The 19,245-nt window shown below is 52.8% G+C and overlaps 1 protein-coding gene across 2 annotated transcripts in view; it reads right to left on the minus strand.

Annotated features, from left to right (window-relative positions):
* The window catches only part of OLFM2 (olfactomedin 2), a 59,982-nt gene that overhangs the window by 26,280 nt on the left and 14,457 nt on the right, over nt 1-19,245 (minus strand). Inside the window, exon 1 of one of the 2 annotated variants that reach the window (XM_043586460.1) lies at nt 16,982-17,138. The exons of the other annotated variant lie outside the window; for it this stretch is intronic. Coding sequence (XP_043442395.1) covers nt 16,982-17,116 — 135 coding nt within the window. The 5' untranslated portion in view covers nt 17,117-17,138. Of the gene's footprint in view, nt 1-16,981; nt 17,139-19,245 lie in introns of those variants that run through there. 2 annotated transcript variants of the gene reach the window in all.

Below are 19,245 nucleotides of genomic sequence, written 5' to 3' on the forward strand. Positions count from 1 at the left end.
AAATGCCTCACTTGATTCCTCCTTCCATCTGTCTCCCACTTCTCTCCTCTTCCCAGTTGCCTACACTAACTGCCTCTATTTCCTCCCTTTCTGAACTCCCTCCTCCACCATTCCTATCTCGTTTCTGACCCCATCATACCGCCAACACAACTCTTGCAAAGTCCACCAATGGCCTCCATGTTTCTAAATCCAATGGATGCTTTTCAGCCCGCCATCTTTCTTGACCTCTCCACAGGATTTCACTCTGTTGCCTTCTCTCTCTTTCTTGATACATTTCCTTCCCTTGGATGCCACGACACATGCTTACATGGTTCCTTCCTACCTCAACGCACCTCCTTTTTATCTTCCTCCACCTAGCCGTTGAGTGTTACTCTAGACCAGGGATTCTCAACCTCAGCACTGTTGATATTTTGGCTGGATAACAATTCTGTGCCCTGTAGGATGTTTAACAGCTTCCACCCACTAGACACCATTAGTACCTCCTCCTAGTTGTGACAATGAAACATCTCCAGACATTGCCAAATGTCTCCTGAGTGTGAAATTGCCTCCTAGTTGAGAGCCACTTCCCCTTGCCAAGCTTCCATCACCACCTGCATGCACAAATGTCCTCAGAACTCCAAACCCATTTATACCTCTGACTCTTTGACCTGCCCCACCCCCTCAGAGGTCTCAAAAGCATCTCAATCCCAACACACTCAAATGAAATGCAAGATCTCCTCTCCAGAGCTTAACTCTCATCATCCTCACAGCATCCCCCCTCCCACTGCTTCCAAGTCAGATGCCCAGGCATTATCCTCTCCCCCATTTTTATTCCCTCACCAAGTCTAGTTGACTTTAACTCCTCAATACTTTGTGTTCATGCATGGTTGTTCATCTTTATGGACTGAATGATTGTCTATCACTCAATAGTCCAACTGAGTCCAAATGGTCCACCCTCACACTTCAGAAAGTCTATCTGGTCTACCTTGATGGACCCTTTCCCTTGAAAGTCCACTCTACACACGAGAACCTCAGGGAACTCTCACAATGCACATCTGATCATAACATCCTCCCAACCCAAACCTCATCGGTATATTCCCTTTATTCTTAAGATACAGACAAAACTCCTTAACATAGTAATGAAGCCTTGTGGGTCTACTCTTTACTTACCTCTTCTTTCACCCCACACAGTCTCTCCCCTCCAAGGTCTTCTTTAGTCTGTCATACTTTCACCCCAGGGCCTTTGCATAAGCAGTTCCCGCTGCCCAGAGCACCCTTGCTCTCAGATTCAGATCCCAGCTCTTGCTTCCTCCAACCTTTCAAATTAGATCAGATCCCCTTATTAGAAGCTCCTATAACACCAGGGATCTTTTCCTCCTAGCTGCTATCACAGCCGCCATTTATATTTATTCGTGAATATTGGATCATTACCTGTCTCCCTATTTTGAAGGAAGCCCCATGTACTCTGTCTGCTTGGCTCACCATCTTCTCTCCTGTGATGTATATATTAGGTCCTCAGAAGTACTTGTTGAATAAATACATGGATAGAAAAATGGCCCCAACTGCTTTTGGGATCAAGCTTGTCTTGCCCTGGCATTTGAGGCTCTCCATCACCTTGAGGACTGAACTCTCAGTCTATGTAAAGGTCAGAGCAGACACCAAAGGGCACAAGATGCCAAATGGAGAATAATAATTCAGCAGAAGCAGGAAGTCAAAGATAAGGGATGACCAAGAGAATACAGGTCCCCCCTGGGATGGAGGGAATCTTGGAAGACACTGGCTTTCCACAGAGCACAAAATGGGGTGCAGACGATTATCTCTTCCTGGCTATTAAGGGGCAGGGTGACCCAGAGGACATCTGGTCCCTTCTTCTTTTAGAAATTCTCCTTAGGATTCATGTTTCCCTCCAGCTACCATCCCCTTCCTATGTTCCTTTTTCTCATCCCTCACATATCATCCATCAGCAATCCTGGTGGCTCTACTTAAGACATATGCCAAATCTGCCCACTGCTCACCATTCTGGATGCTTCTATTCTGGCCCTGCCACCACTGGCTTTTGCTTGGACTATTGCAGTTACCTCCTCCCTGATCTCCCCACTCCCACCCTCACTCCCTGAAACCCATTCCCTAACAAGGAAGTTAGAGGGATCTTTAAACAACATGAGTCAGATGATGGCACTCTTCCCCTCTGCCACTGTCCAACAGTTTCACGTTGCATTTAGAATAAAAACTGATAACTCTCTTTGGCCTGTGAGGCCCTGTCTGCAGGGGACCCTGCTGACCTGTACGACCCCATCCCCTCCTTCTCTCAAGCCACCCAGGCCCTGTCTTTCCAGAAAGGCGCCAAACCTGTTCCCATGTCAGGGCATTTGCACTTGTTAGCTCATGCTCCCAGGACGCTCTTCTCGCACACTTTCCATGACCGAACTCCCTCTCATCTGTCAAGTCTCTGCTCAAAGGTCACCTCCCCCAAACTCCAGTGATAATACGAATAACTTCTGGGGATCTAATGTGCAGCATGGTGAATATAGTTAACGATGATGTGTTATATACTTAAAAGTTGCTAAGAGAGTAGATCTTGAAGTGTCACCAAACACACACACACACACACACACACACACACACACACGTGCGCGAGCGTGCACAAAGGTAATTATAACCCTGCTGTGGTGATCGTTTCACAATATACACGTGTATAAAATCACATTGTTGTATACCTTAAACTTACACAATGTTATGTGCCAATTATATCTCATTAAAGATGGAAAAAAAATGTCACCTCCCCAGAGAGCCTACCGAGACGTCCTGACAAAATGAGGCTCCCTGGTTACTTCCTTTCATGTCTCCTCACCGTTTTCTTTACAGCGCTTGCCTATCCAACATGAACTTGTTTATTTGTTTGCTTACGTGTTTGTTGTGTGTCCAGTAGAAAATACACATGACAAGACTGAAACAGATCTATCCTGTTCACAGCTGCGTCTCGGCACCTACAACAGTGCCCGGGACTCCAGGCACTCACTCAGTTTGTCCAAGTGAATGAATGAATGCGTAGGTGATGGTGTCTATCATGGCCTTCCCTCCCAGTACTCTTTCCAAAAGAAGGCTCCTACCTGTAAATCCCTACTGAGAAAGACACCTCCATAACCACATGTTCCCAGGTGCCCGAGGCGTCCAGTCTCAGCCAACTGGACAAGTGGATTCCTGATACACATTGAAAGAGGCAAGTTCTCCAGTTGAGGGAGATAGAATTGGAACACGGAGGTCAAGGCAATTAAAAGGTGTGGAGCTGGGGCGCCTGGATGGCGCAGTCAGGTGAGTGTTCAACTCTCGATTTTGGCTTAGGTCATGATCTCATTCATGGTTGTGGGATCGAGCTCTAGGATGGGCTCCACACTGAGCGTGGAACTTGCTTGGGATTCTCTCTGGCCCTCTCTCTCTGGCCCTCCCCCACTAGTGCTCTCTGTTTGTCAAAAATAAACATGAAAATAATAAGTAAGTAAGTAAGTAAATAAATAAATGGTGTGGAGCCTGGAGCTGAAGGTGCCCGGGGGATCAGGGGCTACAGAAACCCAGAGCTGGAGCGAGGGGGTCCCAGAGTGGAGGGGGACAGGAGAGTGGGGACTCTCTCCTGAGTCCAAAGTAACCCTGCCTCTGCCACTATCCCTCGTCCTGTTTTAACTCTCTGCACAGTGTGGTTACAGGATAACAATTTCTTGCTTGTTTCTGGTCTCTTGTCACTAAAATGCCAGCTCCATGACAGCAAGTGTCCCGTCTTATCTACCTGGAACATAGTAGGTGCACAGTAAATATTTGCTGACTGAAGTGATAAGTGAGTGAGGCAGTGATGGCTTTCCAAGGCCCTGGAGCCCCAGGTATTGGGTTGTGTGAGATTCCCTGCATTCCCTACCTAAAGGTCCTCTTAAACGAGGCCATTTTAAGGGGCTTTCTATTCCAATCACACTCTCTGACACCCACCCATCCCAGGCAGACAGATGAAACCATGATGCTTAGAGGCAAATGAGAATAAACAGAGATGTCAGGGAAGAGCCAACCAATGAGAAAGGAAACCATGGATTTCAAGGACTGACTCTCTCAAGCTAGAGCAGGAGAGAAACAGGAGAAGCTGGAAGGCCGGAGGGACACTGCTGTGGGTGCCAGGACAGGACAGGCAGGGGGGATGACAGAAAAGGCTGGAGAACTGGATACAAAGAACCAGGATCTCTTTGCATTTTAAGGCGAATATTCGTAATGGTAATAACGATTCTATCCAATGATAATGATGGTCCCTAACATTCACTGAGCTCTTCCTTGTCCCAGGCATTCTAAGCCCTTTGTCAGCACTGGCCACCATAATTATCTCTGATGGCAGGGGAGAATCTCAGTTGAGACATCTGGTGAGTGAGGCTGGGCTCAGGGCACTCTAGTCCTGGATGGCATTGCCGGGTCACCCTGGTGCCCATGTGACTGTCTGGATTTCCCCTCCTTGTTCTTCCGAAAAGGGCCTGGGGGCAGTTCCAAGGCCAGTCCTCTTGGCTTTGAGATCTCACTTTGCCAGGAGTCCAGAGAACTGGTAGGGGGAGGAGAGAATTGGTCATTCACTTCCCTAAATAGTAGCATGTGGGTATTAGGATACGCAGGAGTTCTCTGTGTGGGCATCTGTGTGTGTCTACAGGCACCTGTGAGCATCCATGTTCTGGGCATACATGGAACATCTGGACACATCTGTGACTAGTCATAACAGAGTGCACGGCAGCGAAAATCCAGGCAAATGCTGGTGCGCGGCAGTGAACAAGTGCCAAGTGTATGTGCATCAGCAACTGTCGCCCATGGCCACGAACAGTCCCTTCACTCTGACACGTTCCTAAGTGTTCTACTCCCATATGTTCTGTGAACAAGTCATGAGCCCACAAGTCAATCTGCATAGCTGCTCTTTTTACGTGTACCCCGGGTATACTTGTGTCTATTTGCTTTTTCCTCGAGCATTCATGGCCACGTGTGGCTCTACAGACGTATATGTAAATGTATATCGCTTATACCCACAAACAGCTCTGCCACCGTGTGAAATCACCCAGGTGAACACCTCCCTATAAATACCCATGACCTTCTGTGTGACCCCATGTGCAGGTCGACCCAGAAGACACACACCTTACACATCTGTGTCTATTCAAGAATACCAGGGGTACCTGGGTGGCTCAGTCAGCTAAGCGCCTGATCGTGGGTTTCGGCTCAGGTCATGATCTCATGGTTTGTGGTGAGTTCGAGCCCCATGTCGGGCTCTGTGTTGAGAGCGCAGAGCCTGCTTGGGATTCTCTCTCTCTCTCTCTCTCTCTCTCTCTCACTCTCTCTCTCTCAAAATAAATAAATAAACTTTAAAAAAAAAAAAAAGGATTCTAGGGGCGCCTGGGTGGCTCAGTGTCCGACTTTGGCTCAGGTCATGATTTCCCAGCCTGTGGGTTCGAGCCTCGCATTGGGCTCTGTACTGACAGCTCAGAATTTGGAGCTTCTGTGTCTCCCTCTCTCTCTGTCCCTCCCCGACTCATGCTCTGTCTCTCTCTCTCTCTTTAAATTAAATAAACTTTACAAAAATTTTAAAGGATTCTCTCTCTGCTCCTCTCCCACTCTGTCTCAAAATAAATTAACTTTAAATTAAAAAAATTTTTTTAATGTTTACTTATTTTTTGAGAGAGAAAGACAAAGCAGGAGTGGGGGGAGGGGCAGAGAGAGAGGGGAGACACAGCATCCGAAGCAGGCTCCAGGTTCTGAGCTGTCAGCACAGAGCCCGACGCGGGGCTCGAACTCACAAACCACGAGATCATGACCTCAGCCAAAGTCGGACACTTAACCGACTGAGCCACCCAGGCGTCCCTGAAAAAATTTTTTTAAAAGAATACTCATGCTCTTCCTAATTCCCTATGTCCGTTTGTGTCTACCTGTATCCATCAACATTCTCTCAGTAGGAACTGACATCTGTGTATATTCTGTCAGCCGCACTCTTAGGTCTCCCTGACTAGCTCATTAGCATTGCAGTCAGTCCTGAAATATTCCTGCAGAATTTATGCTTTACTAATAAACCTGGTGTCCTGCTGAGGTCACATGCCACTTACAAGGGCTAATGGAGCCAGCCACAGCCAGCAGCTTTGGGGAATCCTGGCCTCCTGGAATAGCCAGAGAATGCACTCACTATAATGAGCAAACTCCTCTTCCTTCTCACTGCACCGAGTGTCCCAGCCAGCGCCTGTCGAGCTATGTTTATGGTCCCTACACTACCCTGGCATCACTCACACAGAAGACCGCATCTCCAGATCTGTCATTGTACTGAAGGCTGCATCACTCATCAGGGTACTACACTGAGGGCTGCATCAACAGACTTGTCATTACACTGAAGGCCGCATTACCCTGTTGGGCATCACACTGAGGGTTGCATCATCCAACCTGTCTTTATGTGAAGATGGAATCATCCTTTTAGTCCTAACACTGAGGGCCCCAATCCCAGGCTGAGCATTATACTGAGGGCTTTGTAACTAGAAAGTAAAACTTGAGAAGTGACATTTTCCTTCCTCATTGATAACTCCTCCGTGTGGGGTGAGAAGGGGCAGGCGGAGGCGAGGCTGAGAAGTCATCCGAAGGGAACTGTAGGACTACAACAATGGGGGGAACTGGGGACTCTGAAGCTATGCACTGGGGAAGGGTAGCCACAGAGGTGAAAATAGTACATCAAAAGTTGGGGAAATTGGGGCACGTGGGTGGCTCGGTCGGTTAAGCATCTGACTTCGGCTCAGGTCATGGTCTCGCGGTTCGTGGGTTTGAGCCCCGTGTCGGGCTCTGTGCTGACAGCTCAGAGCCTGCAGCCTGCTTAGAATTTCGTGTGTGTGTGTGTGTGTGTGTGTGTCTGCCCCTCCCCCTCTTTCTCTTTCTCTCTCTCTCAAAAATAAACAAACATTAAAATAATAATAATAAGAGTTGGAACTCAACCCTTCTGATCCACCAGTGCCGAAGGGGCTGGGGAGATTCAGAGTGTGTGGCTGAAGGGGTCCCTGACTAGCTCCTCCTGGAAGCTATAGATATTGTCATTGCTCCGCTGTTCCTGCCAGGGAGGCCTACAAGATGTATCTTGCCATGCCCTTAGGGACAGATGTCTAACCTGTAAGTGCAGACCTTCATAGCACAGGACATGAGCCATGTTATGGCAGGTCCTGTCATGGGCCACATCCTCTGTTGTGCTCCACACGCCCCTGTTTCACCCCGACACGCTCAGACGCGCTATGCTCGGACAGTCCCATGTGAGAGACACATTCTGACCTGCTCCAGCATGCCCCATGGGCTCAGACAAAACCAGCAGCCATCCGATTCTCCTTATACAAAGGGGCATACCTGCCACGAAAACATGCCCTGTCACGTTCGAACATACTGTGCCACACACGACATGTGGGTCTCCAACCGACAGGCACACGCCCCAGCAGGCTCCAGGGAAGCTGGCAGGTCTCCAGCCTCTGCCCCTGAGTCTACACATTCGTGGCCACCTTGCCCTTCCGGATGGATTGATGGGGCGGCGGGGAGAAGGCTGTTATAAATTAAACATTGAGACACCGCCTGAGCACCAGAAGCTGCCATCTAGTCATTGGCTGGTTCTCTCCCAGGAGGCTTCGGGACCACAGGGTGGGGGAGAGGGCAGGGGAAGTGGCTCATTTAATTAATTAGTCCTAATTGAGATATCTTTGTAAATATCCCTTTATTGAAGGACACGATCCCATCATTTCCTGGGAATTTTCCGTCTCTATTTGTCTCCAGCCCCTGAGTATTGCAGAAACGACAAGAAAAGAAAGAGCAATCCACAGGGCTGCTTGAACCCTGGTCGTGCTTCTGACAATGACAGCTGCACCAAGGGACGGGCGGGGAGGCTCGGAGAGAGACACAGAGATCCAGGCGGAGTGGCGGGCGGAGAGACAGGGAGATACGGGCAGAGAGAGATGAGAAAACTGAAACACGGGGCAGGTAGGTAGGGCAACAGGCAAAAGGGAGATTGAACAACACCCTCAGGGCCGGGTGGCAGGCTCTGAAATGCAGGAAGACGGAGAAACTTCACGACAGGGAGACCAGAAGTGGGGACAGATGGACCGTGGCTGGGCAGACAGACCTCCCTCTGCCTTTTCCTGCCGTGCCTGGTCTGCCCATCTCTTGGGCAAAGTACCCGCTGCAGCAGCAGCAGCAGCAACAATCAAGCCTGATTCCTCTTTGGCCCTTGCTACCCTCCCCTTCTCTCTCCCTCCCCCAATCACCCCTGCAATCATCTCCCTTGTTCAAAACGAGCTTCCGCAGCTGCAGCCCAGACAGCTGTTCCATCTTGGAGCCAGCGCTGGGGCCTGATGGCTGGGTCCTAGAGGGAGGCCCTCCTAGGTGGGAGCGGGGGAGTACGAATAGGAGGTGGAGGAAAGGGGTTCACCTGGAGCTTGGGCACCCACCCACAGCCCACCCTGGACTCCCATTGAAGCTTGGCTCCAATCCCCACCACCACCCCCAGGGGTCCAGACACCCCGGCCCCCCTCTGGGGCCTTCAAGGGCTCGTGCTGGTCTGGCTCATCCTGTCCCACTCACTGAATCCTGAACACACCCAACACTCGTTCTGGTTCTGTCCTGTCTCAATAACCCTCTCGGGTCTGAGAATCCTGGTCTCTTCCCCACCCCCTGTCAGAGTCCTGGATTGTGATACAGCAACTATGGTGATATAGAAATGGGATTCCAGAGAGAGAGAAACAGAGGCAGACAGAGAGATATAGACCTAGAGATGGGGATGAAAGAGATATAGAGACAGAGACGCCAAGAGGCAGAGATGGCAGAATCAGAGACCAAAGAAACACACAGAGACAAAGACGGAGACACACAGAGAGAACTTAGAGACCAACAGAAACATAGAGAGAAGACAGAGCATGACAAAGAGACAAGGGCAGACAGAGGTAATCGCCAACATCCACTCAACAAACATTTCCTGAATGGCAACCATGTGTTGTAAATACACAGTTAAGACAGAGAGAGGGGAATACAGTTAATAAGACAAAGATACAAGAAAGAGAATGCAGAAGCAGAGACTCAAAAGACAGAATTTAACAGCAATGAAGCATCAGAGGTGCCTGGGTGGCTCAGTTGGTCAAGCGTCCGACTCTTGGTTTCGGCTCAGGTCACGATCTCATGCTTCGTGAGATCAAGCCCTGTGTCAGGCTCCATGCTGACAGCTCGGGACCCTCTCTCGCGCTCTCTCTCTCTGCCTCTCCCTGGCTCTTGCTCTCTCTCTCAGAATAAAAAAATAAACTAAAAATGAGTTTAAAAAAATTAAAAAAAAAAAAAAAACAAGATCGGGAACCAGCCTGCCCCCATAGGTGGTAGCATCTTTACTCCCACACACAGACAGACCCAACCCCACATCAAACTCTCTTAAAGCGCCCGGACCTCCCCCAGATGGCTGCTTTTCTTCCTTGCCCAGCCTTGGGACTGCTCCCCACTGTTGCTTCACAAAGGCGTCAGCTGCCCAGAGTCAGAGGGGAGAATGATGCTGGGGGCACGAAAGACACCAAGAGGCAGAAACCAGAGCATCCCTCTGGAAGAAGACTATTTTAGCCACACTCAAGTGGCCCCAAGGCCTAGACCACCCTCCCTTAGTGGCTGTCCATGGTGCTGACGGCATAGGCAAAGGCTGCACCTCAAACCATTTCTTACGTTGGCGTCAGACCCAGGTAGACCGGGTCTAGGGCGGTGGTCAGGAACACCCAGTGGGCTAAGGCTTCTACCTATGTCACCACATCCTCAGACACACCACTTACCGTCCCCACCCCGACACCTTCACACGCCCTGTTCTCTTGGCCTCTCTCCCTCCACCTTACCAGCTTTGTCTCTGCCCAACTCTTACTCATCCTTGATGTCTCAGGGCAAATGTCACCTGTTCAGAGAAGCCTTCCCTGACCACCCCTTCCCAATTACATGCCTTCATGGCTCCATATCTTCCCCTTCATGACCCGTAACAAACTGTGATTACATAGCCATTTGCACCAATTCCACATTCACGATGTCTCCCTATGAAGTTTTAAGAGGGAAGCGACAGTCTCCCTTGTTCATTGCTCTATTCCCAGCCCCCTCCCCCCCCCCCCCCCCCGCACAGGACTTGGCATAGAGAGGGACTCAGTGATTGCTGGTTGGGAATGACTGTGCTCTCTGGTGGCAAGACTACCCCATATCTTTATGTGGGAAGTTGGCAAAGTGCACATTCATTGGACATCCATCCAAACAGAGAAGGATTGAGAAACAAGGACACATGAAAAGAAGCTTTAAGAAACAGATGCTTCCGATCCACTGGAAAAGACTCAGGAATCACAGAAATAGTCATCAAAGTTCAGAGGTGTCATCAGGAGGAAGAAGGGGGCAGAAAGGGGGGCTGTCCCACGGGGGCAGAAAGAACGGAGACCATTCAGGAAGTACCTACAGCCCTAAATGAGAAGATCCCAGTGATAAACAAAAGGAACAAAGTGCTTGCATGGCACTTCTATTCTGTTGGTGGCAAACAATTACCAAGATGATTTCAGATAATTATGAGTGCTGGGCAGAAAATAGAACAGGTCCAAATAGCAGTGTGGGGACATTTTAGCTGGGGTGGTCAAAGGAGGTCTCTCTGAGGAGGTGACATTTGAGCCCGGACCTGAGCAGGCTAGAGGAGGTTCCCGGAGGGTGGCACAGCAAATGCAAAGTTCCAGAGGCAGGAACACAAGAGGGATGGAGGAGTGGTCCAAGACCTGACTCAGGAAGGTGCGGTCTTGTAATACTAGCAATAATCATTACAATAACCAACCTTTATAGGCACCTTCCGTATGTCAGGTACCCTGCTGAGCACGACGTTATATGGAACATTCCACCATTATCCCCATTTTGTGGATGAAGAAACTGAGGCTTAATGAGTTCGACCAGGAGAAGCAGTTTAGATTTGGTTCCAGTGAGGTGGGCAAAAGTTCAGAGGAGGCAAATTTCACACACACAATCTAGAATGATTTTCTAATGATTACGGGTCTTTTTAGAAGTGAAACAGGCAACTTCATACACCTTTTCTGCTCTAACCCCCTCCAGATATCCCTTCCTTTGACACTCAGAAGGAAGTAAAGGCGCCTCAGGCCAAATCCCTTTGTGACATGGACCCTTCTGGCCATACTCCTCCCAACCTGGCACATTCGTCTCCAGGAACTCTGAACTCCTTGGTCTCTCCCTGCTCACCAGGACGCCCATGACCTCTAAGACTTTGTTCATGCTGTTTCTTCTCGCTCTGTCTTCACCTGGCCAATCCCTTCTCAACTGGAAGACTCGATTTGAGTATCACCACCTCCAGAATAGCTCCATTGCACACCCTGGCTGGTTTCAGTGCCCTCCTCTGCAACCCCCATAACATTCCAGAAATAGTCTTCTCACCACACAGACCATGTTGTGTCACAAGTACTGAGGAGGCTGCAAACTGATTGAAGCCAGAGATGTTATTCATCTCTACATCCCATAGTCTGGGACCCTTCCCAGCGCAAAGTAGGAGCTCAATAAATGTTCCCTCACACTCTGAAGTGTTTGAGCAGAAATTGGAAGTCCACAGTTTAGGAGCAGGTAAATATGGGAGGTGGGGGCCAAATCCACAATATGCCTACGTTTCTCCACCCCACTGGCCCCTATCCCGGTCCAGTCCCCCTCATCACTCACCTGGACCAGTACAGTGGCCTGCTCCCCAGTCTTCTGGCTCCTGCCTTCATCCCCCATAGTCTGCCCCCTTCCCAGGGGCCAGAGGGAAACTGAACACCTGAGCCAAGGCCTGTCCCTCTTCTGCTCAGAACTCTTCGTGGGATCCCATTTATTGAATATCTACTGCTGTTAGACTCTATGCAAGGCACCAGGACTACGACAGTTAACAAAAATTAAAAATTGTTTTAATGTTTATTTATTTTTAAGAGAGAGAGAGAGAGAGAGAGAGAGAGAGAGAGAGAATCTGAAGCAGCCTCCAGGATCTAAGCTGCCAGCACTGGAGGTGGAGCTCGAATTCACGAACTGTGAGATCATGACCTGAGTCAAAGTCAGATGCTTAGCCAACTGAGCCTCCCAGTCGCCTCAACAGTTAATAAAAATTTTTTAAAAATTAATTTAAAAAATCCCTGCCCTTGGGGAGCTGACATTATGGGGGGGGGGGCAGTGAGCCAGACAACAAGATAAAAAAGTCAAGTATGTGGAGTATATTAGAAACTTAAAAGCACAACAGAGGAGAGGAAAGCATGAGGAGTTACAAGTGAAATGTAAAATCCCTACAAGGCTCCCCCACTTCCCTGCCCTCCCCACCCTACACCGCCTCCATCTCCCCACCTCCCTGCCCTCATCTCCCCTTTCGCTCACTCTGCTTCAGCCACTGGTTTCCTCAGTTTCTCCAACATTTCAGGCATATGCCCACCTCAGGGCCTTTGCACTTGCTCTTCCCTCTACTTGTAACTCTCTTTCTTTAGATACGAGCCCTCTCGCAATTTCTTCAGATCTTTGCTCAACTGCCACCCGCTCAGAAAGGTCACTCCATCTACAATAATCCCCAATCACACTCCACTCCCCCTATACTGCTCTATGTTTCTTCATAGTACATGTATCACCATCTAAAATAAAGATTTATCTATATACTTATTTATTTCTCCCTGTCCCTGCTGTAGAATGCCAGTGCCCTGAGGACAAGGATATCTGTCTGTTTCATTCACTGTTATATCCCAGGCACCTAGAATAGTGCCTAGCACATTGTACATGCTCAGTAAGTATTTGTTAAATAAATGGGCGAATGAACCAATGGAGATACCCTCTAAGAATTCTTGTTACTTAGGATAAGAGGGGGGAAGGATGAGCAGGCTGGGGTACTATTTATGGCTGTTCACAAATATCTGTCTACTCCTCTCTGTTCTGGTCATGGTAGGACCACACTTCCCACCCTCTTTGAAGTTAGGCATGTCACCCGTGTTGACCAATGAAATGTGAGCAAAAGTAACATTCTAGGGTAGAGCTTTAAGACCTGATGGGGGCTTGCTGCGCCTACCTTTTTCTGTTTCAATGATCATGTCGCCACAGAGCCTCCAACATCCCAGGTCCCTGAATGACTACTATGGACAAAGTTCTCCAGCCAACCATGGATACATAGTGCCAGGGAGAAATACATCTATGTTGTATCAAACCACTGAGAACTGCAGCTGCTTGTTACCACAGTGTAACTTGACCTGTCCTGACTGATACAAAGTATCTGGGGCCTTCTCCCCACTCCCACCCCCACGGGGAAACTGTCAAGGAAAGACATGGATTCTGGGCTTTGGTTCTTTGCAGGAAGTCCTCAAAGAGCCTCTTGTGGATGGCTGCTTAGACCCTCCCCATTTCTCCCATGGGGAAAAGGGTCTTCCCCACACAGAACAACTCTTATCTCCCCTTCCTTTTTCCAGCCCTTAAAGAGCGGTGAGTGGATGGGCAAGGACATAACATAGAAGATCCAGGTAACTGTCTTCGGGTGCTGTAATGACAGCAGCCGCTGGCAAGGGGCTGACAGTTCTTAGTCTGGTTCTGGATTTACAACCCCCAGGTGAGAAGTCATTCCGCTGAAGGCTCCCATCCCACGGGGATGGTTTATGGCTGAGAGATGGCCAAAGGGAGTAGTGGTGGTGGCAGCTTCCTCCCTGCATCCTTCCAGAAATGGCCTGGAACAGCACCCTTAGAATTCTTAAAAAGAATGCTAAGCTGCCTCTCCAGAACGAATCGGGGAGGGAGAGCCCGAGATGAGAATGGCCAGAGGGTCTGGGCTCACCCCCACCTCACCACTGAGGCCCTTTATTAAGCCAAAATCAGCATCCAATCTTCTGCCTTACGACTGGGGATTTCGCTACCTGGGTTCAGTTAAGCCATGTTGGTGGTCTACACTTTTCTACAACTCCTTCTTATGGAGCATCTCAAATGTTCCCCTCAGTCCTTAGGAGGGTGGATTCTTGATCTAGACACCTGACAAATATTTATTCTGTGCCTCCTATGTGCTTGGCTACAACGACAAGCAACTCCTCCTTACTGAACACCTACTATGCACCCAGCCATTTGTGTCCATTTGAAGGTGGAATCCATGAATCCTAACGAAGATGTGATTGTTGATTCAGTCACTTGACAAATATTTATCGCCGGCCTACTATGCATCGGGCCTTAGGGTTCACTAATGATGTCGTCTGTGGGTCCCCATGGATCCTAGGGTCTAATGGGGACTCTAAGATTCTCCTTGACTAATGAGGATATTGAAGATTAGAGAGATTAAATAATTTCCCCCAAGGGCATACTGGTAGTAAAGCCCAGGGCCAGAATTCGAACCCAGATGTGTTTGACTTAGAGTCCTATCACTAACTGATTATCTACTATGTCAGCCACTGACCTGGGGCTTGTAGGCATAAACATGCTTGACATAGAGGAGGCAATCAATAGTTTTGCTGAATAAACAAAATGGATGGCAGGATGGATATATAGAGGACAGATGAAGAGATGGTTGGATGACAGATAATGGATGGATAGAGGGATGAGTGGAACACGGATAGAGAGATGGATGGATGGATGGATGGAGAGCTGGACTGGAGATCTGTCAACAGTCCTGTCAGGTAGGAATTATCATTCCCATTTTATATCTGGGATACCGCAGCTCTGAGTGGTGAAGTCACGGGCGCCCAGAGTCACGAGCAAGTCATAGAGCAAGAAGGCTGAGAGTGGATTCCAACCTTAGTCTACCGGACTCCCAGGATGCTTTCCAGAGTGCTCTCAGGTGACCGTGCCCTCCCCGGTCCTCCCCTAAGTCCCCTGGCACCTCACTCCACAGAGTGCTTGCGGCCCGAGGGATGATGAGAGGGATCGTGGAGGGAGGAAACACTCCCTTTCAGCAGGTGATTTCATGGAAGCAGTGGATTGTGGTCCCATTAGCTAGAGACGGGCCAGAATGGAGGCCAGGTCTGTTTGGATACACGTGTGCACACACACACACACACACACACACACACACACACACTTACTTACAGAAAACACACGGTTCACACGGGAATCTACCCACAGGCATACAAGGCAGGCACGAACACCGTTCATAGGTACACGCTTCCACATATGTGCACACACTTCTAAAGCCACACGTGTCTACACTTACAGGTGCACAGACACATGCAATACACAAAATCGTAACTTAGAGACATAGTCTTCCACCCTTACGCACACATTCCCCACACACCGGATGCTGCCCATGTTACACGCACACGTTCACACAGACTCACGTTCTCTGAGGGTGGAGGAGGGGAATCTGGCTTCTGATTTCAATGAGACACCATCTCTCTTCCCCCTCAGAAGGCAAGAGCAAGAAAGCTGTCACAGACTCACGTGTCCAAACTCGCATGGGCACACGCAACCCAGAGTCTGGGACACAGACTGCAGACACACACTTAGGCACATCCACACCCAGACGCACTCACTCAGGGACACACTCACACGCATTCTGGGACACACCTCCACACACACAGGAAGATCCACGTGGACCTTCAGGCTGGCAAAGCTCATAAACTTTCTCCTCAATTCGCACACAGCACTGTTCACACACCAAAACTCAGGCCTGGATAAGACGCTCCAGGACATACTCACATAATATCCCTCGATGTGAGACACACGCAGAAAGACACTTTCACACGCTGGCTTCAGTTCCGAGGATTCAGACTGAAAGCCCTCACCGGGGCCAAGCCCGGTGCCACTGCACCCTCCCCCCCCCCCCAGGAGCTGGGCACAGCCTGGGCATAGGGCACGGCACCCCCGTCTCCACTTGCCTTCAACCCTTGGGAGCAAAGACTTCTTTTCTTTTCCACAAGGGGAAAGAAGGACGTGGTGTGGAGGCCACTGGGGGCTGAACCGGGGAGCTGGCGAAGTTAAGGAAACAGTGAGCAGGAGAGGGAGCTCCAGCATCCCAGTCCCACCTACTGGGAGGGGTCCCGCAAACAGACTGAAGAGGGGAAGAGATGGGAGGGAAGGACCAAGTCTGGACGAGACTGAGGGAAGTTTGTAGTGGAGGCTGACCCCTCTCCCCAGGTCACCAGGAACACCGGGAGTGATCACGATGGAGTCCCCCTGCCACCCACCCCTCCCAAAAGCTCTGTGGCCAGGGAAGCTGGAGGATGAAGGGGATAGAGGAGGATAGAATGCGATGAGGGAAGGGGCAGTCCCGTGCTTCTGGGGGCACCGTCAGCCTTCGCTCCGGCCCCCCCAAGTCTGAGACCCGTCTGCCTCCTAGAGAGTGAGAGTTCTGGGGATAAATATTCAGCACATGGTGAAGCAGGTAACCAGAAAGGAGATGCGGGGTGGGGGGTGGGGGGGTGCGGGGGAGAGAAAAAGAAAAAAAAAAGAGATAGGTACAAAGTCAGAGACAGCGCAACAGAGATAGACACAGACAGGGAGAGACAGAGGAGGCAAACCAGAGGCAAAAGAATGGACAGAGAGAGACAGAAAAAGACAGAGAGGGAGACGGGACGACTCAGAGATGCACAGACAGGCAGAGATCCGGAAGGTGGAGACACCCGGAGAGCCCGCCGCTCCCGCATTCGGAGGCAAGGTCCCTCCCGGGCCCCCGGAACCTCCGCGCCCGCTCCGCCCCACTCAGCCGGACCGGCCTCGGTTCCGCAGCCCTCGCCGCCTCCGCCCCGGGCCGAGCGAGCCCGGTACACCGTTGGCGCTCGGACACTGCTCACTGCTAATGGGAAGCGGTCATAATAATAACAAGACCAAGCGGCGCGGAGGCGGCTGGGGGTCCCGGGGCTTCTCCGCGTCCCGCCCCCAGCCCCCCCCGGGAGGGCGCCCCCGGCCGGGCGCGCAGGGAAGCTGGGGGTGGGGGGGGCGGGGGCCCCCGGGGGCTGCGGCGGCGGCGGCGGCGGCGGCGGCGCGGGCACCACGCCCCCCCGGGAGCGCCCCCCGCGCGGCGGCCACTCACGATTTTCTCGGAGGCGCCCGCGCGGGACACGGTGCCGTTGAGCCCCACGAGCGAGGGCAGCGTCTGCGACATCCAGTTGGTGACCATGGCCATGGTGCTCAGCACGGCCCCGATCTTGAGCAGCGGCACCGACATCGCGCCCCCGCCTCATGCCCCGCGGCCGCCCGCCGCGCGTCCCTTCTCCGGCCCGCCGCCTGGCGCTCCGTCCCTCGCCGCCCAGCCGCCCCGGAGGCGCGAGCGCGAGCTGGGGGGCCGGGGCCGGGGCCGGCCGGGGGGCTCGGGGACGCGGGCTGCGGCTCCGCGCGCCTGGCGGGCTCCGCTTATAAAGCGCCGGCTCGGCCACCCCCCCCACCCCCACCCCCTCCCGCGCCTCCGCGCCGGGCACTTCCAGCCGCCGTGACGTCACACGGCTCCTGCCCGGAGCCCGGCGGGGGCGGGGGGCGCCCAGACCTCCCCCCCCCCCCACCCCCCGGCCTCCCCAGGCCGCGCCGCCGCCCCGCCGGGACCGCCCCCGCCCCCCCTTCCCGCCCCGCGGCGGGAGGGGCCCCCCCCCCGCGGCGGCGTTCCCCACCTGCCCCACCCCCACCGCCGCGGCATTCCCAGCCCCGCCCCCCAGCGGTGTTCCCGCCCCCCCCCCCCCCCCCAGCCGCCCCCCGAGGCACTCCGGGGCCACCCTGGGCGCACCGCCCCTTTCCGAGCCCTCGGCCCCCACGCACCCCTCCGGGGCTCAGCGCGCGGCCCCCACCAGCGCCCCCCCCCCCCAGAGGCTGGCAGGGGGCCGGAGTCACAAGTCCCCACCCTCCTACGGTGAGGACGCCGACCCCGGCTCGCTGGGACCCGGGAGTGCGGGCGTCGGGGGCCCCTGGGGGCGAGACTAGGGCGCGCCCGTGAACGGGGAAGGGGCTCCCCCGGTACCACTCTGGGGACCCCTCGGGGCTTTCGGGACCAGGGAAGCCCAGGGTGGCGGGTCCGGAGCCGGTAGACGCGAATGCTGGGATGGAGGTGCGGCAGTGGTGGCGGGGGTGGGGGTCACCCCGGCAGCGGGAGGATTTCCCCCCCGCACCGAGGGGCGGCATCGTAACCCGGGGCGGCCGAGAGCGAGGAGCCGGCCCCGTGCAGGCAGGTCCCCGGCGGGTCTCCGCTCGCAACTTGAACTCGGGTGGGGGCGGGGAACTGAGACTTCGCACCTGCCTCGCGGCCCCGGGGCTCGGGGGTGCGCCCCCTCCGCGGTGGGGGAGTGCAGAGCCGCCCCCACCCGCCCACGCACCAGCCTGCCGCGGGGGTGGCGAGGCGGCCGCGAGGAGCGCCCGGCGGGTTTTAATTTCCTCTGTTTTCCCTGCGCTCACGCCCCCTCCCGGCGTCCCCGCATCACCTCGCGCCGCCGCCCCGGCCGCCGCCACCGCCACCGCCGCCGTCGCCCGCAGCCCGCGGCCGCCGCCGTCTGGAGGCGGCGATGACTCAGGCCTTTCCCGGCCGTGGCCGCTCGCCGAGGGCTCGCCGAGGGACAAGCGCTGAGCAAGGGGGTAGGGGGCTTGAACTGCCCTTCTTTCTGAGCTTAACACGGAGAGGCAGGTGCTGACCCTCTGTGACCTCCAGCAAAGACCTCTCCGCCTCAGTTTCCTCACCTGCAATGTGGGTGGTGGTAAAGGGCTAGGGTGTCCTGAGAGCCAAGTGAACGATTTATTGAACATCTACTATGTGCAAGGCACTGTGAACAACAGATTAAAAATGCCCGTCTTTGTGGAGCTGCTGAACTTCACATGGGGTGAGACTGACGAGAGACAGGAGAGGGGAAAGTAAAATATATAGGCTATGGGGAGGAAGGGGCATCCAGACCAAATAGGAGAGTAAACTTTAGCCAGGAGGGTTGGGGAGTGACACTTGGGCAGAGACTTGAAGAAGGTGAGGGAGGGAGCCATTGGGATATCCGAGGGAAGAGTGCCAGACAAGAACAGCAAGTGCAAAGGCCCTGGGACAGGAACACAAGTATTCAAGGAACAGGCCAGTGTGGTTGGAGGAGAGCCAGCTGCAGGAAAGTGGGGTCCGGAGGGGGAAGACGGGCTTCTAAAGTACTTTGCAGGGTGTCTGGGACATGGTGTTTCATAAGCAGTCGCTGCCATTGTTATTATTTGCGACTGATGATAAGCTCTAAAAAATGAGATGTGTCCTTGCCTCCTTGTACTACAGCTCACATTTACAAGTGCTGAACGCTTTGCAAATGTGCTGGCTGAGCACCGGCTGCAACCTCCCTGTTTGCAGGTGAG

Source organism: Prionailurus bengalensis, chromosome A2, assembly GCF_016509475.1.
Source record: "Prionailurus bengalensis isolate Pbe53 chromosome A2, Fcat_Pben_1.1_paternal_pri, whole genome shotgun sequence".
NCBI classification, from domain to species: domain Eukaryota; kingdom Metazoa; phylum Chordata; class Mammalia; order Carnivora; family Felidae; genus Prionailurus; species Prionailurus bengalensis.